The sequence below is a fragment of the Muntiacus reevesi genome, chromosome 14, assembly GCF_963930625.1.
Source record: "Muntiacus reevesi chromosome 14, mMunRee1.1, whole genome shotgun sequence".
Classification (NCBI taxonomy): Eukaryota; Metazoa; Chordata; class Mammalia; order Artiodactyla; family Cervidae; genus Muntiacus; species Muntiacus reevesi.
This window is the reverse complement of record NC_089262.1, coordinates 8,695,066-8,720,185: the sequence shown is the minus strand read 5'-3', so window position 1 is coordinate 8,720,185 and position 25,120 is coordinate 8,695,066. Positions and strand designations below refer to the sequence as shown.

Below are 25,120 nucleotides of genomic sequence, written 5' to 3'. Positions count from 1 at the left end.
CCTAATTAATTCTCTTAATTCCTCTACCTTTCATAGCTGCTATCATTCTGTGAAAAACAGCTTTCCTTCAATCCCTGATGCTATTACACTACACTGCAATTCAGCTCCTACAGGAAGGCATCACATACATGTTACATACACGTAACAATTCCCCTTTATTGCTCACTTTCACTCCAGTTCTAACCTACGAGCACACCCCATGAGAGTGTCCCCTATGTCTGTGTGCCGTCTCACTTCAAGGCCTGCCCATTCGTTCCTTCCTGGAATGCACTTCTTTTCTCACCCACTCCTCTGCACTCTACCACGCTGTCCTGGACATTGTCTCTACAGAAAACCGTATGTGAAAACCCCCCAGCTGGGTGAGCACCTTGCCCCCTAATGCTGTGCTCCTCACGCGTGCCCCACCACAGCACCGTCTACCTATCTTTCCCACCAGCCTGCAAGGTCCCCTGAAGTCCTCGTGTTAGCCTCACTCCCTACACTGCACAGGGTTTGGGCATACATTAAAGCACTCAAGGAAGTATGTGCTGCTAAAATGAAGTTTACGGAGGTTCTTCATCAGGAAAGTAGACAAAATTTTCATCTCTGGAAAGTTTATTTTTAAAACAAAGCTGAAAAGGCTTTGAATGACTGAAGTCAATATCCACTCTTTCCCTAATCTCTCTTAAAAATTGGAGGTCTATGATGTTAACTTCAGGCTCTAAGTGCGACAGAAAAGTTAAATCTCTTTTTCCATGTGTATTTTAAGGCCTTTGCTATGGCCTGCATAGTTTCCCTCAGAATGTTCTTTTTAATAAGCCTATATGACTCTTGTGGGGGAAAATGTAATTATTAAAAAATGTAGTTTATGACTTCAAGGCTCAAAGCTAAAAGGAGCAAGGTATCAACCTAACTAAAAGTGAAAAGACCAACACATTAGTTTGCATTTTTAAATATTAGTGAAGCCTATAGTGACATTTTAACCTGTAAGTAAGGTATTTACTTTACATGGCCTGCATATTTCAAAAGGTAAAATGCATTATCTGATCAATTTTACAAGAGCTCCTACAATAGAAAAAATTAAGGAGTCTTTCTAAACAAGCTGTTTAAAATCATTTTAAACAACTGAGAATTTTTCTGATTCTAAATACAAAAGAAAATATCATGAGCAAAAGACATGCACTTACCTGCCATGGGTAAAAAAGAGGAGTCTGATCCAAAGGAACCCTCAGGGGAGCAACAATAACCAGCTCAAACAGAAGCCCCAGAAGAAGCGGGACCACCCCTGCCAGCAGCACTGCCACGATCACAGTCTTCATTATCTAGTGGGAGATGAAAGGCCACTGAGATAGAGAGTCTCCCTGACTTCTAGCCAAACCCTTTATCTCATGTGAAGTTTATTCTTCTTTGACCTGATGCCTAACAGAACAAATACATACCTTAAACAACTCACCCTTTATGTTACATGTTTGAATGAAATTTGAATGTATAAATTCAAGCTACTTAACAAAAGCATGAAACGACTACTAAACATATTACTATGTTGCTACAAAATTATTTTAATATGTATATTAACCAAGTGGCTGTGCTACTTTTCTCAATCTAAGTCTCAGGAACAGGCTTCTGTTTGTCTAAGAAGCTGACCAAGTCTCCACACCCCGTCTTGGAGTGTTGCCAGTGCTTGTCATCTCCCTGGGTGCCCCACACCCCTGAGCCAATGGTGGCCCACCCATAGGCTGACGTGTGACCTCTGAGATGGACTGATATAGTTGAAGCATTCTGCATAACCCCAGTTAAGGTAATTAACCAAGTTAATCAAATTAGCTCCCCTGAGAACAGTAGGGTCCCACAGAACTTACTGAGATGACAGAAATGACCTGCATTTGTGTTGTGCAAGATGGTAGCCATTAAGTCACATGGCTACTCTATTAGCACAGCTACAGAATTTGGACAAAGTGGCAAAATGAAAATCGGCACAAAAAGGAAGAAATAACATGTAAGAGCCACTATGAAATCCTGACAAAGAAATCAGCTTTAAAGTGGCCTTGATGTCCCTTTTTCTTAAGAGAGCCTCAGTGAGTACAGCTGTTTCAACAGCAAGAGACTAAAATGGTGTGCATTAAGACACACTAATTATTTCTTTACATAGCCATATGATGTGGAAGAATATCAAATGAAAACTGGTACTGGCTAGTTTCTCTATTTAAATATAGTTAAGGGTCTCATATCTACAGATTGCATAGTAATCAAATCCCTCCATTCTTAATATACAATGAATCTCTTGTGGTTTTCTTTAAACATGAATATTAAATAGCTGTTAAACTTCTAGTAAAATCAAAAATTCAGATACAAAACTAGACTTGATTATACAAATGAAAAGGCATAAAGCAGTGACCTAAACATATTTATCAGTCATCAACATTATGATCAATCAATAAGCTGCCACCCTTAGACAATCATCTTACAGTGACATTTTCCCTCACTCTTGTGACAATTAAGTTCTTTATTGAGAGTAATAATTCTCAATAACTACTATCCTTTCACACTAGCCAGGACATTCTTGAATAACAACAGACTATAATTAAAAGAATTTCATTTATATAGAAAACACTGAATCCTGAAGTCAAGTTTTTATATATTAAAAGAATTTAATCAAACTTTAGAAAAAATAACTTAAAGGAAATTTCTACTTAAACAAATTGATTTTAAATTCTACAGACTGTCTTATGTCTCAAGAGCATTACTGGATCATTTAATAGCATGACTTTCTTCTAACCCTCAGATATATCTGGACTGTATTTCTCAGAGTAAAACCAGAAAACTACTGCCTTAAAGGAATACTCCTTTTAAATTCAAAAAATCAACTCTGTTGACACAGTCAACATAGTGAAGAAACAAAGTGAAAAGATTTAAAGAAACCACTGGAAAAACATTCACCACTGCTGTCAGACAGGACCAGTCTTGACTAGAAAGGCCTACCATGAGGGACCACTCCTTGACCTTCTGGAAGATCACTCTGCGTCCCTGTGGCATCCATGCCACCAGTACTGTCACCGCCCGGATGGTGAGCCAGCAAACATAGAGACCACAGGCAGCTGTGTAGAGCTCGTGGATTTTGGCAGTCCCGGTCCAAAATGACATTAACCAACGGCCAGCAAATACTGAAAATACAAAGGCTGATAAATGAGACATGCAATCATGCAAAAACAACTCTAATCTTGATATCAATGTTGTATTACCAGTATCTTCAATTATTTTAAGTGATTATTTAAAAGACAACACGTTTTGATGTATCAGTATCTTCATTAAGAGCAAACAAAATAAAATCAAAATCCACCAAACTCTAGAGAATGTCATAACTTAAGATACCACCAAACCACAGCAAGTCACTGGGTACAAGCTTGCCTGTGACCTGCATGGTGACCTGCGAGGCCAACTGCTTATTTTCTGGGGACCGAAATGACTTGAGGAGCAGGGTATTTTTGCTGTCTGGATCATCAAATGAAAAGAGTGTGCATGTAACAGGACACAAATGGAGAATATACTTTCTATTATTTGTGTTGTCAATATTTTTAATATTTAGTAACATTACAAAGAATTTAGAGTAACTTTCTTCCATTTAGCTCATTCATTAAGATAGAAAACTAAGCTTATTTTAATAAGAAGTGGGCACAATAAAAAAGAATCTCACACTAATTTTCTCAGGAAAAAAATAAAATACGTGAAATATGTGAAAGTTGTCTAAGGGATGGCCTCAAACAAAGAGTTATTACAAATAAATTCCACAGTGAATCCACAAAAATCTATCAGGCAACATCATTTATATAATTTCTTCACATGGTTACTCCTTAATGAGGCTGGAGAGAAGACCAGGACCCCATTTCCAGTGTCTCTTTCTCCTTGATACGGTAATAATCTGTTTCGTTTTTTTAAAACTTATCTGTTATTTTTGAATGTCTAAAAGGAGCAAGTGGCTGGGCTGAACATTTTCCATACATTTTCTCATTCATCTTGCCAACAACCCTGCAAGCAGTAACGACCCTCCATTCTGAAGACTGAGAAACCGAGCCCCCAACCAAGGGCACACAAGGGTGGTGGCTGAAGGTCAACTCACGTTTACATGACCAAGATCATGCTCTTGATCACTGACCCACACTGTCTCCAATCCCAATCAAACCACCTCAACAGTCAAGTTTATAGGCCATAATGCTAATAACATTACAGACTTCTTTGCAATATCACAAAATAACTTGGGTATGAAGATAAGTAATTTTTAAAGACAAACACATGCAAATGTCACATGAAATAAACACATACGCTTGTTAAAGATTTAAAAGTATCACTGATAATTCTGTAAAACTGTCAAGCATTCTATATGTATATGTATTTCTACTCCAGCAAGGGAGATTAAACCAGTCAATCCTAGAGATAATCAGTCCTGAATATTCATTGAAAGGACTGATGCTGAAGCTGAAGCTCCAATACTTTGGCCACCTGATGTGAAAAACTGACTCACTGGAAAAGATACTGATGCTGGGAAAGACTAAAGGCAGGAGCAGGGGACGACAGAGGATGAGATGGTTAGATGGCATCACTGACTCATTGGACATGAGTTTGAGCAAGCTCTGGGAGCTGGTGATGGACAGGGAAGCCTGGCGTGCTGCAGTTCATGGGGTCACAGAGTCAGACACAACTGATTGACTGAACTGAACTGATTTTTACTCCAAAATTTTTCTTTTTTGGTTGGCTGGTTTTAAAAAATTTAAAGGCCTCTTCTAATTCTATACTCCACATACTTCTAAAGTGTTTTTGAGAGGTCAAGTTAGTTTCTAGTTTGTAGTAACTTAGCGTTAGTTAAAATGTAGCTATAGGAAAGTAACCTATGGGGAAACAGCATCCTCACCACCTTAAATGTGTACTATGACAAGTATTTATATGATTAAACATAGCTGCGTTGCTTCCACTAGATGCTGGGACGGGATTAACAGGGAAGTATTTGCTTAACAATCTTTAATGAGATTAAAGTACTTGCATTGCCAAATTCAAGTAACAAAACTGGGTTTCTTTCCTTTGTTAACTTTTTAATATTTCTGATAAAAATGAAAATGGAACATATAAACCACAAAGCTGTCCAAAGTTCAAAAACTTAAGTTTTCTCAAAAATATGTTTATTTTGCTGCACCTTCCCAGGTGGCGTGAGTGGTAAAGAATCCACCTGCCAATGTAGGGAACATATAAGAGACATGGGTTTGACCCCTGGGTCATGAAGATCCCCTTGAGGAGGGCATGGCAACCAACTCCAGTATTCTTGCCTGAATAAATCCCATGGACAGAGGAGCCTGGCAGGCTACGGTTCATAGGGCTGCAAAAAGTCGGACACAACTCAAGTGACTTAGCAATGGTTAACTAGACTTTGTCATTTTAACAGCTGAGATCTGAGCAGTGAACCCAGGAGTAAAGTTTTAACAGTCAAAAATCACTGTGAAGAAAGTTAAAAATAAAACAGATTTTAAGATAAACTTTATTTTTACCAGTTTAAGGTAAATCACAACTCTTAGACAAATCAGAAAATAATTAAAGAAACCTCACTTGAAATTAACTAGTTGCTCCCCTCCTCAGCCTTAGCCCACATGGGAAAAAAATCAAGTATTTAAGGTAAATCTGATTTATAAAGTTATACTGAGTGTTATAATCAAGACACTAACTCAATATATATTTACATACTTGATAAGACCTGAAAAGTATCTTCCACTTAGTGATGATTTAAGTGGCTAACACATCAGTATGATTTAGGATTTTCTGGCTGCTATGAAGCACTAACAAGGAGGCTGGGGGGCAGTGAGCTGCTTCTGATACTTTGTGACTGACTTTGAACTCTGTCCCCATGTACCCCACATTCAATAAAAATGAAGAGAAAACCGCTTCATTTTATATTTGATGAAAAGATAACATCTCAGCAAAATATACCCTATTAAAACAAAGCATCTTTTCATGATGTCATTAGCAGAGAGCTAGGATAAGCTCATACCTGGTAGAGTAAGGCAGATGAGGCTGGCAATCAGTAAGGTTATACACATGAAGACAATCAACAAAAATATCTGCAAGGCAAAACAGAGCAGTGCATAAACAGTAATCACATGTGCTCAATGCATTTTAGGACACCACTCAAAGAATCAAAACAATTCTCTCGGTAAAAACAAACAGTCTATACTGGTATTTCCAGGACTCCTTCCATTTTACATAAAAAGGAAATTTTCATTTTAGATAATATTAACTATAACTCTGGCTAAAAGTAAATTACTTCTACTTTCATATAATCAGATACATCAGCAAATAACAAGCAAATATACTTTAAATCAGAGAGCACAAAAATAAAACATGATCAACTTACATTTTCCCTCACTATTAATTAAAACTAAAACTAAAAATGGTCACTTATTTTTATCAAATTCTCAAAAACACCTTTTCATGAAAGGAAAGCTCACTCTCTAACAGTGCCATCCAATCAGAACACTCTGATGATGGAGATGCCTACACCTGCACTGCTAGACACAGGAGCTATGGATACATCAGGCCACCAAGCACTTCACATGCGGTCGGTGTGAGTGAGTGCCGGAGTTTAAGATTCCAGGTGCTCTGAGTATGAATGTTGTCTACAAGAAATGTAATTTTTATTTTTTCAGCTTAACTGACATAAAAGACAAATTAAACTATATTAATAATATATTTAAAGTGTTCAATGTGAACTGATATACCTATACGGTCACATATATACATATGTGATCTGATATACACTGTGAAGGAATATCCACCACCAAGGTTATTTACCACATGTCTACAAGTGGTATTTATTTTTAATTACGTTTAAAAGTAAACAGTCATCGAGGCACTATAGCTGGTGGCTCCTATATGGAAAAGTGTAGATAAAAAGGAAACACCCTGAGACAAGAAGGAAGCAGCCACCCTGGACAGAGAGATAAAGAGTGCTGCCTGCCTGCACCCGGCCAGGCCCTGAGGGCAGGCCGGCAGGGAGACGGCACGCACCGGCAGTAACGCTGGGCGCCCGAGCCTGGAGACTCGCCGGCTTCCACTGCCTGACAGACCCCGTGGTGGTCCTCTCTCTAATCTGGACCACAAACTACCTTCTGGTTAAGAAAGGATCTTTTGTCAACTGAAGAGCCTTGTCTCTCATAGCTCCTTCATCTCTGACAGCTCGCCTACACCTCCTGCCCAAACTTCATCCGTTCACTCACTTCCCTGCAGGTCCATACCGACCACGTCTTAACGTGCTTCTTGTCCTGACAATAGGCCTGGAACGCCTTTTCCCGCCTGCTTTTTTAAATCTGCTTGATCTCCTAACTTTAAAGACTTAAAAGTATCAACTCCTCCATGAAGCTTCCTGAACAACTTCCAAAAAAGTGTTTTGTGGAACAAGAAGTGGGCAATCATATAGCACGTGAGGTGAGGACTAAGACCTGACCATCGAATTTAACACCATGAAGGTTCCCGGAGACCCCTGAAGGAACAGTTTTGGTAGCATCTGGAGGAAGGTCTCGGTGAGGCAGGCACTTCCTTAACCAAACTCATAAATTAAAAAACTCATTAATAAACTCATTAATAAAACTCTTCAGTTTTATCATATATAAACAAAAGATTACGACTCATTCCTTGGAGCACTGGGATTAATACTTCAAGGATTAAAGAGAGAAAAAATCTAAAATGCTGATTCCAGTTCCTGACACAGGAAATGAATCAAGAATGTTAATTTCTTATTCGATCTAGGGTCGTCTTGTTCCTTACAAATGGCAGGGGCCAATGGCACATGGAAGCCCAACTCCATTGCCCATGTCTAAAATGTGATAAACTTACCTGATATTTACATACATAATGTGTCATAGAATGAGAGGAGTGAAACATAGGTTCTCCTCAGAAGGCTGTAAGGTGTGTTTACACCGAGGACTCTATGCTAACACCACCTCTCAACAGAAATCTGAAAGATCTTCTGTCCAGTCTGTACAGTACCTACCCTGAGTGGAAAATTTAAAGGCCGGCGGTAAGGCTGAAAGCCGACAGGCCCGCCCTGCTGGAGTATGGCTTGGTGGGCTGCGTGCAGGCCTTCCCCCACCACGGGAATAGCGTTGTTATTTCGAGCATGCTGGTTATTGTTAACCTGTTGGTTTGCACTGTTCTCATTTTCTTCCTGGTCTCCCAACAAGTAGGAATGAAGATCCCTGTGTAAAATTGCATCAGTGAAAATTCTCACTCAGAATAAAACAGCAGACATGACACTGTCTTTGTTTAATAACAATTATTATTAATTATTGCTCATCCTTAATAATTATTACTTAGGGAAGAAAAGGTATAAGTAGAATCTATGCAGAGCACTACCATTACCTCAATCTGCTCTAAATGTTGCTGCCTGCTTTAAATGAAACCGTTCCAAATGTAAAGTTAATTAACATACAGAATACCCCATAAATTCGATCTATTTTATGTTTTCTTCAGCCAACTTCCGAGAAAAATCAGTAACTGGGAAAAAAAAAAGTGTACAACATACAAGATACTCTATGTGAAGAATTTTAGGGAAAAAAGTACCAATTTCTCTTTTCGCTATAGATGACTACCGTGTCTGCTATGACATACAGTTCAACTAGAACCTCCAAGCCACAAATGAGTTACAGCACAAATGAGATGTGGAGCAAGGGGGCACGGTAGGGCGCTGAGCCTTAGAGAAGGATGCATGCTCAAGCTGAACCCAATGCACCCAGGCATCCCCCGGAGGTACTGGGGGTCTAGCTGAGGACACCACAAGAAAGCCAACAGTGCAGCTAAGGGGTCAAGACCTGCGGTTTCTGAGTGTATATAAGACTCACGCTTACACTTGACTGTAATTCAGTAAGCGTGCAACAGCATTGTCTTAAAAAAACAATGTACCTGCCTTAATTTAAAAATAATTTATGGCTAAAGAATGCCAACCATCATCTGACAAACCTTCAATTTATTAAAAAAAACTGCAAGTGTGAAGCACAATAAAACAAAGGATGCCCGCATCTCACATTAAGGTATCTCGGTTCACATGCCGCTGAAGCCTGGCTCGGAGAATTCTGAACGTCACTCTGCTAGCGTGTGAGACGAGAGCGATTGTGCAGCAGTTTGCACATTCTTTGGCACTGCCTTTCTTTGGGATTGGAATGAAAACTGACCCTTTCCAGTCCTAACTTATCAGGTTAGGATATCTTTAAAAAAAGGGTAACTTGGTTAGATTTTAATGCACGAAAAAGCATTTTACTTCTACCCAGTGTAATGAAAGAACCTGGGCCGCAACCCCTCTATAAGAGTGTAAAAACATGCAGGTATGCATGCTAAGTAATGTCAGATTCTTTGCAACCCCATGGACTGTAGCCCGCCAGGCTCCTCTGTCCCTGGGATTCTCCAGGCAGGAATACAGAAGTAGGTTGCCATCTCCTTCTCCAAACAGTCTTCCTGATCCAGGGATCGAACCTGTGTCTCTGGCACTGGCAGGTGGGTTTTAACACTGACCCACCTGGGAAGCCCCCCAAAACATGTATACATTCTTCATAAAAGGAGAGCAATGATTAGAAAAGCTTTAGTAAGTGTTGAATACACTTGCAGATATCATCAAAATGTCTCTTATTAAAACTAACTCTTCCTGAGTGGGGCATGCTTTTTCACAAAGGTTATTAAATGATCACAGATGATATGCCTACGAGGCACCTGCCATACTTACAGCAAGTATCCAGCGGTGACAGTCCAGGCTCTCACCAGTCCTTTCAGCCACTGCCGCGTGTGTCCCTGTTCGAGTAACGCTGGTAAGACAACCTGAAGCAGAAGCAGCTCAAGGGACAGTTCACTCACTGGAGCATCACTAAGATAATTACAAAAAGCCATAATTCACAATGTGGATTCAATTTTCCATTATCACCTCCAGCCTGTATGATATTAAACATTTAATGGAATGATGGTAAAACTCCTTGAAGAGTCACATGAACTTACTGCCTTTATCACCTCACATCCACTCTCACTTGAAGACAACAAGGCATCTCCCTCAAACATCACCAAAACTGTTCCTGATAAGGACTGCCATGACCGTCGTGTTGTTACCAGAGTGACGGGCGGGTCCTGGTCCTCAACTCACCTGCTGTATTAGCAGTGTATCACACCCCTGGCCACTCTGCGCCCCTCAGCACATTTTCTCCACGGACACCTCACCAAGACGTGTTGGCTCACTCCTCCTCATCTCCCTGACTCGGACACAATGAAAGGCCCCTGCTCTATTCTCATCTGCCTGTGCTCTCTGGATGCACGCAACCTCCTGTGGCTTACGACAGCAACTTTCTGTAAACTTCTATGTACTATTAGATATCTGCCCTAATTCTTAACGTACATATCCAAAGAGCCAACCCAACGTTTCACAGAACCCAAGACATCTTAAATTGATCATGTTCAGTATCAAATTCCCACTTCTCCTTAAACCCTGCTCCTCCACCATCTCCCTCATCTTAGTAAACGGCGACTCCTCCCTTCAGGTGCCCAGGACAGAAATTGAGACCCTCTGCTAGCTTTCTTCACCCTACATTCAAACATCCAGAGAACCCTACTGACTGCACCCTAATCGTACCCTAAACCGAACCAGCTCTCCTGACACCACAGCCACTTCCTCCCTCTCAGCCACCCTCGCCTCTCACCAGGATGTGGCACTACCCTCCTGGCTGGCTTCCTGCTTCTGCCCTGGCCATCCCAACCCCAGCTCTTCTAGTCACAGTAGCCCAGACTGATCCCTGGGAAACCTACGTCAGATCACTCTCTCTCTGCTCAACCTCCCCAAAACCCCCACCCCTCAAATCACTCGAAGTCGAAGTGCTTACCATGGTTTACAAGGCTCTGGAGGATCCAGCTTCCCACAACCTCTCCGACTCAAAGCCAACTACTTTTCTCCTTTTACTACAGCCAAACAGGCCTCCAGCTGCTCCTCACACCAACCTCAATGCTGCCTCACGTGCCTGCCCGGCTGCACAGGGCCCTTTGCCTTCAGAGATTCACGTGGCTCACTCCCTCGTCACCTCCTCAAGGCCTCCTCAACTGTCACCTCAGGGCCTCACCAGTCACTTCTTTGTTCATTTTTTCCCACAGCGCTTATGACTCTCTGGCATATTATATATTTTACCTATTTTTTATTGGCTGTCTTCCTCACTGAAAGATAAGTCCAGAAGGACACAAATTTTTCTTGATTCTGACTTGTTACTGTTATATCCCTTGTACACAGAGAAGCACCTAGTATATGATGGGCCTTCAATCTTCCTGAATGGAAGAATGCACTAAGCACTGCTACAACAGCTCCATTAAACTTCTAGGTATAACCAACTACCAAAGTGGGACTATTTCAACAACACATGTGCTTCCTGGTTCTCACTACAACAACTGGAACATACAAGGATGGGGAGGTAACTTACCCTAGATAGGAACAACTCAAGAGATTGGATTTGAGGAGAATCCAAAATCAATTTGGATTCTGAGGAGAGACAGCAAAAGCTTGCAGAAGGTCACTACAAACAGAGAGGGAAAAACCAGGAACAGCTAGGCCTTCATGGGGAGACGCAATGGAGGCTGCGTGGGGCTGGGGAGTAGAATTCCAGTCAGACGATGCTGGACAAGATGCTCAAGAGGCAGTGTGAGATTATGCCAAGCCTTGTATGTCATTCTAAATAACCCAGATATTACTATGTATATTATGGAGGAAGAGGCAGATTTGTTACAGATGGATTATAAATGGAGAAAAACAAAAAGGCCTAAAATATTAAGTGGTATATCATGTTGATTTATGTAAGAGATCATAAAGAATTAGAACTGACAGGATTTAAAGACAATTACAAGTAAATCTGAGGAAGAAATGCAATTTGCCTGGCATATTTAGATGACTGAAGAGAAGATGCAAATCACTGAAGAAGGGAAAGTAGGAGGAACAGTGGAGACTAGGTTTCCAGGTTACTTTAGTCTTTAAATCAAAATATTTTTCCATTTATAAGCTTTAGATCCTATCTTCATCTGTAATTACATGTTTAACTATGGCTACCTTACTTATGATGTAACGTTTTTCATATGAAGATGACACTACTAGGTATTTCTCATTAGGAATGTTAACATTTCGCTGCTAAACAAAGGCACACTGCATTTGCAGAAAAACAAGTCTTTCTTTGGAAAACATAACTGCTAATGTTCATATGGAAAAATTTAGTTATCAGATGACTGCTAATATTTGTGAGAAATGAAATGTTTTATTAAATGTATGTACTCTGAGTATCAAATCCCTAACAGACTTTAAATTAGTAAAGCTTCCAAATATCAAAAACTTACCTATAGAGCATGACATTGTATGGAAGAAAATGAGGCAGCAGACTCTTGATTATCCGTATAGGCAGCCACAGCATCAGGAGTACGATGGAGCCGAAGACAATCTGCAACAAGAGAGAGGGCAGGCCGGGCGCCCCTGTCACTATCTGTGAGAGATGGCAGACTCCAGTCCAGGTCGACGTGTGCACAGGGCAATAAGTGTTCTCACTCAACACACTACACCTGGGTCACTCTGTGGGAAGACGTGTTCCTAGGACAGCTGCTCCTCTCTCTCTAGGACACAAGGGCTCAGACAGGAGCCACAAAGGATAACCACGGTACGGTATATGAAAAGAGCGCTAGAAACTCACCATGAAGGATCAGAACTGTCTGCCTCATAATAAACCACCAGTAACAGTAAGAGAGAACCCATATCAATGGCTACAAAAGTTTCCAAAGGGCACACAATATTGTTTTTAGAATTTTATCTTGGAAAAACTTAAGATTTAACTAGGCAATTTCTTTTTCCAGCCAGGGAAGAAACTTTGAGATGCTTCTGTTAAGAGTTTAATGTGCTGTGCTCACTTACTTAGCTGTGTCCAATTCCCTGCAACCCCATGGACTACACAGCCAGACAGGTTCCTCTGTCCATGGAATTTTCCAGTCAAGAATACTGGAGTGAACTGTCATGCCCTCCTCCAGGGATCTTCCTGACCCAGGGATTGAACCCACATCTCTTGCATCTCCTGCACCGGCAGGTGTATACTTTGCCACAGCACCACTTGGGAAGTCCCAAGAGTTTAATTTACAAGCTATTAACAAGTCTCTATTGCTTAAATGCAAATTAACATAATTCTGAAACCCATAATTTGGCAATTAATTATACTTCTAAAGAACCAGAAGGCATTTTTGTTTACTAACATTTTATTTTATCAAAGTAACCAACAAAATGGCTATTTGATAACCAACTTCCACAGGCATGGATAAACCTAAATTATTCAATCCACTCTACCAGTCCTTCCGACCAAAAAACAAAAACAAAAACTCAAGGATAGCCCATTTTACTTCAAAATCAATTAAAAAAAATACACTTACCACTGACAAAATAAATCTTCGAAGATGCCTATAAATAGGCAAGTGAATCATTTCTTGTACTGGATTAAAATCTGGATCATTCAAATTCCTTAGAAACCATAAAACACCAGGTCGAAGTACCTGCAAATTTATTTCAAATGCTATAAATAGTCATCAATGTCTTCCGCCTCTGTATATGAGCTAAAACATTAACAGAGAAATAAGCTTTCAAAATTATTTTGGCATCATAAAAAAATTGGCCTTAGAAAATTCATGTAACTCTACTTGGAAAAGAAGTTCCTATATCAGAATTAAAAATATCCTGGGCCTGATAGCCTTTGATGCTTTTAACCATTCAATGGAGAAAATTTACTAAGTATAATTTGTCAAGAAATCTAGACCTCCAAGATGAACAATAAGTATTTTTATAAAAATAACTATATTGTATAATTTGGGAAGAACTGGGTTACAATTTATAAGTATCCTAAACAAAAGATGTGATTTCAGTCTTACACTTTTCAAGAAGACTTACCTTAATTAAGAAACCCTTCAGCTTCTCAGTAGCTTCAAATGACTACCTACTACATCTTTTTCCCTGGCTCAGAAGAAAGCATCAACTCTAGAGGTTGTGGGTGATGGGGCAATGGATGACCTGGGGGTTAGTTCTGGGTGGCCCAAACTTACTAAGCTACCCTGTGTAAAGTCTCTCTGCCCAAATTCTATTTTTCCATCTTCCAAACAAACACAGACCTTTAAGTTTCCATCTAACTCCAAAATACTAGGATTCTATATCAACAAAAAACTACCACACTGATAAAACGAAAAAAATTCAGTATAAAATATTTATCAATGAACAATGCAATTTAGAGGTCACATAAAACTAAAATTTAAAAAATACACTTAGTTTTAACCACTAGTTTCAAAACAAGAATACAGGCTTTATTTGCAAACAGAATTTACTGAACTTATACTCATGTTTCAGGAGAATATTTTGTACCCCAGCCTCATCGCTAGCTCCTCAAATCTCTCAAAAGAGTGGAGTAACCATGAACAGCTTTAAGCCTTTGTGTGTTAGTATTCCATTCACACTGGACTAGTCGCCAGCCTGCTCCTTCAGCCCTGCTTCTCCAATGCTGCTCTCAATGGAGCAAGCTGACTTGTTCCATGGCTGTATTCCTTCCCAGAATGTAACACTGAGTAGACACTCTGTCCTTGATTCTCATGATTACCCCAGCATACAGCACAGAGTCTGGCACAAAGTAAGTGTACGGTACTATTTGGGGAAAGAATTCAGAGCAGAAAGTACATTTATTACAATTACTCAAGCCTTATACTTCCTTTTGCACCAGATGACTAAGCATGAGATGCATATTAGTCAAGTACTGACACTGTTTTTACTGTCTTCATATCAGTAAGGACCGTATTCTGAAAACAGGATTAGTAAAAGTTCCCATCTGGAGACTGTACCAGAATCATAAAGGACCCCCACTATAATATTATACTTAAGGAGTATAAACAACTTCAAGACCATTTTACATATCTGATCCTGAGAAACCATACCCTTTGGGTATTTCTAGCATGTCCTTGGATGAAATCCAAAACAGGCTCACATCACATAAAAAATTCCAAGAACATGTACTTGAAGATGGTTAAAATACATACCAAGTAAAACACATGCTTTTAATTTTTCCCCTCTACTCATATTTCAAACTGATCGAAATAATAAAACCTGCCAGTTTTTGAGACCAATTACTAAAAAATGGTTTAAAGCAATTGAGTCAAACTAGTCTATAGCTATTCCCTCTTAGAAAAAAGAGAAAGAGAAAAAGCCTTAGCTAGGAGATCATCACAGCCTTTAAGGCACGCCATGCGGTTAGGGCAGACGTTCTTCCTGTGAATGCGCAATGCTGGCACTTCCCGGGGAACTCACCTCTCTCAGTAACAGAATGAAGGAGGCGAAGTAGAACACATACACCATTCCCACCAGCCAGTGCAGAAACATGGTGGTGCCTGGGGCCGACTGAAAGCTCAGTTCTCGGTCTTTCAGAGTAGCATCAAACATTTCCTAAACCAAGACAGAACAGGTGAGACAGATCTGTACCACTTACCTCTGCTGAATTAACATCTTCACATTCTAGGAAGTGAATGAATCACCATACATGTAAGTTCTGATGTTTCTAGGATTACAGTTCTCTTAAAGGCATTTCATAGTATCACAGAAATACAAACAATATTAAGGTTGGATGCTATTTCAAAGACATATATGACACTGTGAAAATTTTAAAAGAGGCAATATTGATAGACCAATTTGTGAAAAAGAACTTTACCAATATTGCTATTGTGAAAGGAACATTTATGTTACCATAATACCTCCTTTTCTTGGTTACAGATCTAAATTAATGGTAGGTCTTAATACTATGGTATGAGAGAAAATGTTACCTCAGAAAAGGCAGCTTTTCTATATTTAATTATTTTTTGAGAAGAAACTGATTATCACTGACAGCCATTAAGGATTTTAATCAAGACTGAGTATCTTAGTTAAAACAAATGGTTAGGGTTGAATTTATTACTATAAATAAAGGTAGTCTTCTTATAAGATTGCTTTTCTTTTTTTTTTCCTTTTTTCTTTCTCTGAGGAGTTTCCCAACCAGGGACTGAACCTGGACCACAGCAGTGAAAGCGCTGGATCCTAACCAGCAGACCACCAGGGAACTCCTTTGATTTACTCTTTTTAGGTTTATAACATCTTGGCATCTTTATAAAAGTGAGAAGAGTTAAACAAGTAAGAAAATTCTTCACTAGTTATTAGAAAGGTTCCAGTCAAAACACTCTTAACATCAAAAATGTGTACAAAACCTCACGAAAATCAGGTACTCAGGAAAAATTAGCAATATTAAGACTCTACGATGATACATTCTCAAAAAAAAATAAATTATCATCAAATACTGGCTTTCCATTAAAAGGAACCCATTCTAAAGACTGTTTAAAAAGCTTTTAAATTATTAGATTGTATTAGATAATGAAAAGTAAACTCACCAAGGAACAGATATCCAGCCACCAGCCACAAATGAGAGGGAAAACTCCAATTTCTACCACCACTAACAAAGAGACCTTAAGTAAAAATAAAGGTCATCAATATCACCTAAATGGGGAGAAAGCATTTCCAGTCTTAACTTATAAAAAGGAATTAATTACCTTCACAACAATATAGCAGACTCCCAGCAAGCGACGAGACCTATGAAATTTAACGAGAGTTGCCAACCCCTACAGCATGTTGTCAAGGAAAAACTGAACATTAAAGGAAAGATACAGATAAAGAGCAAGGTCCTACTGTACAGCACAGAGAAACATTTAATATCCTATGATAAACCATAATGGAAAAGAATTACTTCCAAAAACAATTCATATATAACTGAATCACTCTGCTGTACAACACATGTAAATCAACTATATTCCAACAACAAAAAAAACTTTTTTATTTAAAAATAATAAAGATACAATGAAATAGGTAACTAGGCAACACTCAGTACTATCTGACAGACAGAATTAATTTATCTCACATTTTTATGCTCTCATCCTCACTACAAATACCTACAACTTCTACTAAAAGGACTAGTGGAGAAAAATAGTTTTCATTAATAAGAACAATTCTTGGGTTAATAATAACATTACTGAACACCAACCTTGTTCATTAAAGGATACATGACAAATTATCAATGTTATTGCTAAAAGTATATACCCAACTATGGTTGTGATTAGGCCTTCAAAATGAGATGCCTGGACCTAGACAGAAGAAAATAAATAAAATATTTCACTACGTGGCCTATATCTGTTAAACACTGTTTATTAAACAATGCAAGTTGACTATGTAATTCCCTATAACTAGAAAACATCCATAAAATCCCCTCTGGATGACAACAAACTGGATTCTCCCACTGACTGAAATTTACTACAAAAAGATGAGGAAAAGTTAAAGAGTAACACTTTGCTCAAGCAGACAAAATCAGAGTACAGTGAATTGAATTTTACAAAAATAAAGAAGCTGTAACAGTCTGCACTCTAGTCCACTCTGAAGCGGACCCGCTAAAGGCTGAGGGCTGAAAGCAGCAGCACACGGCCTGGGCTATCCACGGCCACGTGCAACCAAGCCACTCTGTCTCCTACTGCAACATTTACAGTTCTTGCTCTCTAAATCTGTTTCATTCTCAGCTTACAAAGAGCAAGAGCTTGGATCTCGACAAACACTGCTCACCTTTGGGTTCCTGAATTTCACAAAGCAAGTGCTATTAAAATGTATCAAAGTATCTATCTGACTTTTCAAGTTCTCTCATTCATCTAGTGAGAATCTGGAGAGGTGTATTAAATACCAGAACATGTCTCTTTGCCATTTCGGAAACTTCAGAATGTGATCTCTCAGGATTCACACACACAAATGGACCAGAATGTTCCAACTATGCTAGCTGTCCTTAAAGGACTAACTCTTTCTGGGGACCCCTCCCCCGAAAATAGTAGTTGTCCATCCCAATATTCATCTACCTCTGAAAAATAACCATAAATGTCAAAATTAGAGCAAACTATTTAGAAGATACCACAGCTCATCATTCTGACACTGATCAACATTTTAAAAAACTGATTAATATCTCGTTACCTTTCTAAATTCACTATGGGGCAACTAGGGAAAAGGGAGTGAACGGATCTCACAAGCCAGTGGTCAGGTGAAAGGTCAGTCTGTAAGGAAGCTTCCGCACAGCATGTCTCCCGCCTGCCCCACAGAGAGGAAGACTGTGCCTCAAAGAGGTTCAGAGAACACCATCCACACCTCCCACACCTCCCAACATTTCTATGTCTTGAGCTGCTTTTAGCTTAAGATGTGAACAAGATGGTGCTTACTCCTTCATGTAAGGCAGACAAAGAAATGAAGTAACTCTTTACAATATTATTACTTACTCAACATACATCAGATTTGCGGTTTAATTACTGAAATCAGGTTTGTAAAAGTATCATACTCACGTGTTCTTCAAATCCCAAACCAACAAGGGAAAAGTGGCCAATGTGGTAAGGGCAAAATGCTAAAAGGGGGGAAAAACTCAATGAAAATTTCAAAATCAAAACAATGAACACTCCTAGTACCAACCCCACTAAAAAGAACAAGGGTTCTTAGAGAAATGAAAGATCCCAGAACCAAAAATGTACTCCCTGTGGTATTCTCTAGAACCAGAGAACAAAAAAGTTACCAAGCTCTAATAAGCTCATGGTGAAAGGACACAAGAACCATTGTGAAAAGGGGCTCACAGGCCAAAAAGAAGCTGTGAGCATCAAAAAGAACTCCAAAACTAAAGAAACACTGAATATATACAAATCCGTGAGTTCATAATATTCAAAAAAGGGAATGCCAAAAATTACAAGAGGAAAAAAAGCAACATAACACAAAACACTTTTATCAGCGAGGAAAGTAGTTTGTGCTAATAATTAAACGAAAAGAGCTGCACATCTGACCTGCTGCTTCAGATTAACTAAATTGTTCCAACTGATAAGAACAAGTTTTTCTTTATTAAAAAACCAGCCAATGAATGTTTTAAAATGACAGAATTTGAAAATTATCATTTTTGCAATGCCTAATAAAAATAAATTAATCCAGGAAAATATCAATGGCTAATAAAATTATTAGCCAAAAAGTTGATGGAACACTAGATATTTGCATGGTACTAAAATACCACCTCTCACAGATTACTTTCTGGTGGTTAAAGGGAAACAGGAAACCTGACAATAATGGCTTCAAGATACCACGACCTGAGCCACAGACAAAGGTGGAGAACCAGACATCAGGTACCTCCTGATATGTCGTACTGTCAGGCAATGCATGACCAGTGAAGGCTTCGTCCTACACGTATTGACCCTGAATCAAATCAGGTCTTAGATCTAACTTCCAGCTTAGAGGAAATACAGAGACAAAGGAGCAAGGCAGCAGACATTATCAAGAAGTAATGAGAAAGGAGCAGACAGTGAGGCACTCAGAGGACTCTAAGGTCAGCCTGCAGCCTGTACTCTCTCTAGGACACCAAAACACAGTCTAACAATGACCCCATGCCATCAGACTCCACCTTGAAGAACCGCTGGAGGAACCTTAGTTACTTGACTCAGTTTCCCTATCTTCCCCCAAAGCAGAGAAACCTGTGAGCTACATCAACTCCGCCTTCCTTTCTCTCCTGACTCCCAACTGGAGGGACTCAGCGCTGTCACAGAAGTCTCACGGCTACAGCTGTGCGGTGTCTGGAAGTCCTGGCATTACTGGAAACTGGCTCTGAGGGGAGTGACACTTGGGCTAAGTTCACTGTCTTTCCTCAAACCCGCATCTCTCTCTGTGACAGCTCCCAAGCCAACGTCTCTGGTAAGAGCTTGGTCAGGACTTTAACAGATTAAAAAAAAGACCTTCTGCCACAGGAAAGCACACACAGATAATCAGCACAAAATTAATTACATTCTCAAGTCAGTCTAAAACCAGCTGCTACAAAAAGAGACAGAAATGCCCAACAGAAGTAGAGCTGGCAATAACAGCAGTCAATGCTGCTTAGGAAAGAAAGAATCTGTATACCTAGGGCCTTCCTATGCCAGATGACTATCTAAAACTCCTTTCATATATTCCTTAGGTTAAAACAAAACCAAACCTGTAACAAGGTCCGAGAAAACTAAACTCCTATCATAATACCATAAATAAAAGCAAAACATCACTTACCAAACACGAGAATGAACAGTGTGTTTAAAGACACCACCCAAAAGACATGTTCCTAAAGAAAAAAAGGATTAATAAGACATATTCATCTCCTATTGGATTTACATTTAATTCACTTAGTTAAGAAGACTGAAATTTTTACTACCATCTTGAGATTTCATTCAGAAATTACACGCAACTTTTCATTTTTCATAAGATAGCTCATGTGTGTGTGCTAAGTTGCTCAGTTTTGTCCAACTCTTTGCGACCCTATTGACTGTAGCCTGCCAGGCTCCTCTGTCCATGGATATTCCAGGCAAGAACACTGGAGTGGCTTGCCATGCCCTCCTCCAGGGGATCTTCCTGACCTGGGGCTCGAACATGCAACTCTTACATATCATGCATTAGCAGGTGGGTTCTTTACCCCTAGCACCACATGGAAATCCCCAGATAGCTCCTAAAACTAAACCTAAAGAACTCAAAGTTCTTAATGTCACATATTAAAAAAATCAAATTAATCCATAAATACTTCCTCTTCAGAAATTAATAATATACCATGAACTGTATAGATTCTCATAAACACCAGATTTCACTTGTATCACATGACACTAAAATATCCAAATAAATAAAAATTTGAAAACCAGATTATTTCTGAACAACATATTAATGTAAACTGCACAGCACTTCTTTCAGTGTCCAGTGTGTTTTCATGCCTTCTTTAAGGTCTCTCATCTATGAGAAATTGAAAGCAATAAAGGACAAAAGGTGGCTCAGTGGTAAAGAATCCACCTGCCAATGCAGGAGACATGGGTTCAATTCCTGGATCAGGAAGATTCCCTAGAGAAGGAAATGGCAACCCACTCTAGTATTCTTGCCTAGAAAATCCCACGGACAGAGGAGCCTGGCGGGTCACAGTACATGGGGTCACAAAAGAGTCAAACACGACTGGGTGACTAAACAGTAGCAACCTTCTATACTGACTGTATAGAATCATAATCCCTTATGATTATACAGTGGAAGTGAGAAACAGATTTAAGGGACTAGATCTGATAGACAGAGTGCCTGATGAACTATGGACAGAGGTTCGTGACATTGTACAGAAGACAGGGATCAAGACCATCCCCAAGAAAAAGAAATGCAAAAAAGCAAAATGGCTCTCTGAGGAGGCCTTACAAATACCTGAGAAAAGAAGAGAAGCGTAATGCAAAGAAGAAAAAGAAAGATATACCCATTTGAATGCAGAGTTCCAAAGAATAGCAAGGAGAGAAGAGAAAGCCTTCCTCAGTGATCAGTGGAAAGAAATAGAGGAAAACAACAGATTGGGAAAGACCAGAGATATCTTCAAGAAAACTAGATATACCAAGGGAACATTTCATGCAAAGATGGGCTCAATAAAGGACAGAAATGGTATGGACCTGACATAAGCAGAAGATATTAAGCAGAGGTGGCAAGAATACACAGAAGAACTGTACAAAAAAGATCTTCACGACCCAGTTAATCACAATGGTACGATCACTCACCTAGGGCCAGACATCCTGGAATGTGAAGTCAAGTGGGCCTTAGGAAGCATCATTACGAAAAAAGCTAGTGGAGGTGATGGAATCCCAGTTGAGCTATTTCAAATCCTAAATGATGATGCTGTGAAAGTGCTGCACTCAATAGCTCAGCAAATTTGGAAAACTCAGCAGTGGCCACAGGACTGGAAAAGGTCAGTTTTCATTCCAATCCCAAAGAAAGTCAATGCCAAAGAATGCTCAAACTACTGCACAATTGCACTCATCTCAAAGGCTCATAAAGTAATGTTTAAAATTCTCCAAGCCAGGCTTTAACAATATGTGAACCGTGAACTTTCATATGTTCAAGCTGGTTTTAGAAAAGGCAAAGGAACCAGAGATCAAACTGCCAACATCCGCTGGATCATCAAAAAAGCAAGAGAGTTTCAGAAAGACATCTATTTCTGCTTTATTGACTATGCCAAAGCCTTTAACTGTGTGGATGGCAATAAACTGTGGAAAATTTACTTAAAGAGATGGGAATACCAGACCACATGACCTGCCTCTTGAGAAACCTGTATGCAGGTCAGGAAGCAACAGTTAGAACTGGACATGGAACAACAGCCTGGTTCCAAACAGGAAAAGGAGTACGTCAAGGCTGTATATTGTTACCCTGCTTATTTAACTTCTATGCAGACTACATCCTGAGAAACGCTGGGGTGAAGGAAGCACAAGCTGGAATCAAGACTGCTGGCAGAAATATCAATAACCTCAGATATGTAGATGACAACATTGTTATGGCAGAAACTGAAGAACTAAAGAGTCTCTTGATGTAAGTGCAAGAGGAGAGCGAAAAAGTTGGCTTAAAGCTCAATATTCAAAAAAAAAAAAAAAAAAAAGCTCAACATTCAGAAAACTAAGATCATGGCATCCAGTCCCATGGCAAATAGATGGGGAAACAGTGGAAACAGTGGCTGACTTTATTTTTCTGGGCTCCAAATTTACTGCAGATGGTGATTACAACCATGAAATTAAAAGACGCTTACTCCTTGGAAGGAAAGTTATAACCAACCTGGACAGCATATTAAAAAGCAGAGACATTACTTTGCCAACAAAGATCTGTCTAGTCAAGGCTATGGCTTTTCCAGTGGTCATGTATGAATTGTGGAGCTGGACCATAAAGAAAGCTGAGCATTGAAGAATTGATGCTTTTGAACTGTGGTATTGGAGAAGACTCTTGAGAGTCCCCTGGACTGCAAGGAGGTCCAACTAGTCCATCCTAAAGGAGATCAGTCCTGGGTGTTGAAGGACTGATGTTGAAGCTGAAACTCCAATACTTTGGCCACCTGGTGCGAAGAGCTGACTCATTTGAAAAGACCCTGATGTTGGGAAGGATTGAGGGCAGGAGGAGAAGGGGACAACAGAGGATGAGATGGTTGGATGGTATCACTGACTCAATGGACATGAGTTTGGGTAGGCTCCAGGAGTTGGGGATGGACAGGGAGGCCTGGCGTGCTGCAGTTCATGGGGTCGCAAAGAGTCTGACACGACTGAGTGACTGAACTGAACTGAAACTGACTGATCTAACCTTGAATAGGAGCTCACTAATATAACCTTCTTACTAATCTGAGAATTATCATCAGATATGTTGCTCAAATCCTCAAGCTATGAGCCTCAATTCCTATTCTGGCTCCATCCAGAGGCAGTTTGAGGAGGGCCAATACTGTGGACAGCAGAGGGAAATTATTTGGGTCCATGACATTGCTGGGCCCCTGGATCAAGCACACCTGAAGCCCATCCTTCCTCTGGACTTCCTCTTACGTTAACAGTTTTAGTCCGCTGGAGTTTGGCTACTTGCAACCAAAGTTATCTTGATAACCAAAGCTATTTAAAAAGGGCAAGTTCTGTGACTTTATATCACAGAACCTGGAAAAAACATTATTTCGCCTTAAAGAACAAGTTCTTCGAAGAACTGTTCTTTTTCTTAGAGTGGTACTCTTTATTGTTAAGGTAAAAATAGGTGAGGCTCAGCAAACAGGGCTCTCTCTGTGAACATCTCAAAGCTGCTCTATTTTCACCAGTTCAGGCATTAAAACACAGCAAGCTGGGACATTAAAAGAAGGTCAAGTTTTTTGAATTACCATCAACTTCGTATTTCATTTTCTTTTCTAAAATTCAAATATTTTTAATAATTTCCTTTTAAGTAGTGCTAACTTTATGCTTTGCCAATATTTTCAATACACAAAAAAGACTTTCTTCAATACACCAAGTAATCAAAAATCAAAGGGCATTTTGACCTTAGTATAAAAAGCAACCATATACTGTAAATTTGAGATCACTGAATCACTAAGACAAATAAAGTTACAATTCTCTTATTAAAAAAGATTAGTTTTACTTACTAGAAAAACTAGTGATCCATCAAGTCCTAGCATCTAAAATAAATAATAAGCATTAAATCAAGATTCAACAGGATTTTTATCTATTTATGAAAATAAATTTTATTAAAAATAAATTTTATTTATTTATGAAAAAAGTTCATTTTCCTCTCAATATCTTTAAACATAATATTTACCCACTACTTTCCAAAAGAGTCTATCATTTAGAGTTTTATATTTTGGATCTCCTTTTAATCCAAATTATATAAAGTTAAAAAATATTCCATCTTGGATTTTAATTCTTACATTAGATATGGAGCCAGTCAAGATTTCATGATACACTGTACTGTTTTGTTAACTGAAATATCAGAATAATACTTATATTTAAATTGTTACTTCATTTTCAAAAGTCCACAATTTCAAGTTACAAATTCATAAGTGAAACAAGGTTTGTACCAAAAGGTAGAGAAGGCGTTAATAGATCTTCATCATAGTATTTGTAATATTTTCATCACAAACAGTATATCACTTAATTTCCTCTAGAAACTGAAGTTCTGGTAATTGTCTTCATCAAATGTAACTGCAAAATCAGTGTATCCATCTAAATATGGCCAACTTTAAGACACACATCAGAATTAAAATACTAGGACACTCAATAGACAGACGTCTTACTCGTTCCCACGTAAGCTCTTCTGCGGCTCGGTCCCATTCTAAAGCATTCCAGTTCATGTCATCTGGAAATACAATTTAAATATTACTTCTGGAATGTGAATTTAATAAATAATAAAACATCTTCTTTTAAGATGTGTTTAACAGTGTTTTATAACTGTTGTTAAACACAACAGTTAAAACAGGCTAAACCAAACTTAAAATTTTTCCATACTGAGTATCTAGTTAGGCAATTTTTAAAAAACATAAACACAACATACAAAATAAATTAGATGATTCCAGACTGTGACATAAGTGCTAGAAAAGACATAAATAGGATTATGTGAAATAGAGGAATTCAACAGCTCTGCATCAAGAATTTGAGAAAAGTGAAGAACCCAGGCAACTAGAACTCTCTGGGTGAGGAGGAGGGTGGTAGAGGACGTTTACGAAAGACAGATGGGGATAGAATCTTATTGATACAAAAGGGAAGT

General features: G+C 39.1%; 1 protein-coding gene across 1 annotated transcript in view; it reads right to left on the bottom strand.

Annotated features, from left to right (window-relative positions):
- The window catches only part of MARCHF6 (membrane associated ring-CH-type finger 6), a 73,640-nt gene that overhangs the window by 12,519 nt on the left and 36,001 nt on the right, over nt 1–25,120 (bottom strand). The window contains exons 8-22 of the mRNA XM_065905507.1: nt 24,651–24,712; nt 24,003–24,035; nt 20,135–20,186; nt 18,412–18,470; nt 17,104–17,184; nt 16,597–16,665; nt 16,438–16,512; nt 15,332–15,466; nt 13,423–13,542; nt 12,352–12,452; nt 9,728–9,865; nt 8,006–8,210; nt 6,008–6,077; nt 2,959–3,140; nt 1,167–1,301 (exon numbers count right to left, since the gene is read on the bottom strand). Of these exons, the coding sequence (XP_065761579.1) occupies nt 1,167–1,301; nt 2,959–3,140; nt 6,008–6,077; nt 8,006–8,210; nt 9,728–9,865; nt 12,352–12,452; nt 13,423–13,542; nt 15,332–15,466; nt 16,438–16,512; nt 16,597–16,665; nt 17,104–17,184; nt 18,412–18,470; nt 20,135–20,186; nt 24,003–24,035; nt 24,651–24,712 (1,517 nt within the window). The remainder of the gene's footprint in view (nt 1–1,166; nt 1,302–2,958; nt 3,141–6,007; nt 6,078–8,005; nt 8,211–9,727; nt 9,866–12,351; nt 12,453–13,422; nt 13,543–15,331; nt 15,467–16,437; nt 16,513–16,596; nt 16,666–17,103; nt 17,185–18,411; nt 18,471–20,134; nt 20,187–24,002; nt 24,036–24,650; nt 24,713–25,120) is intronic.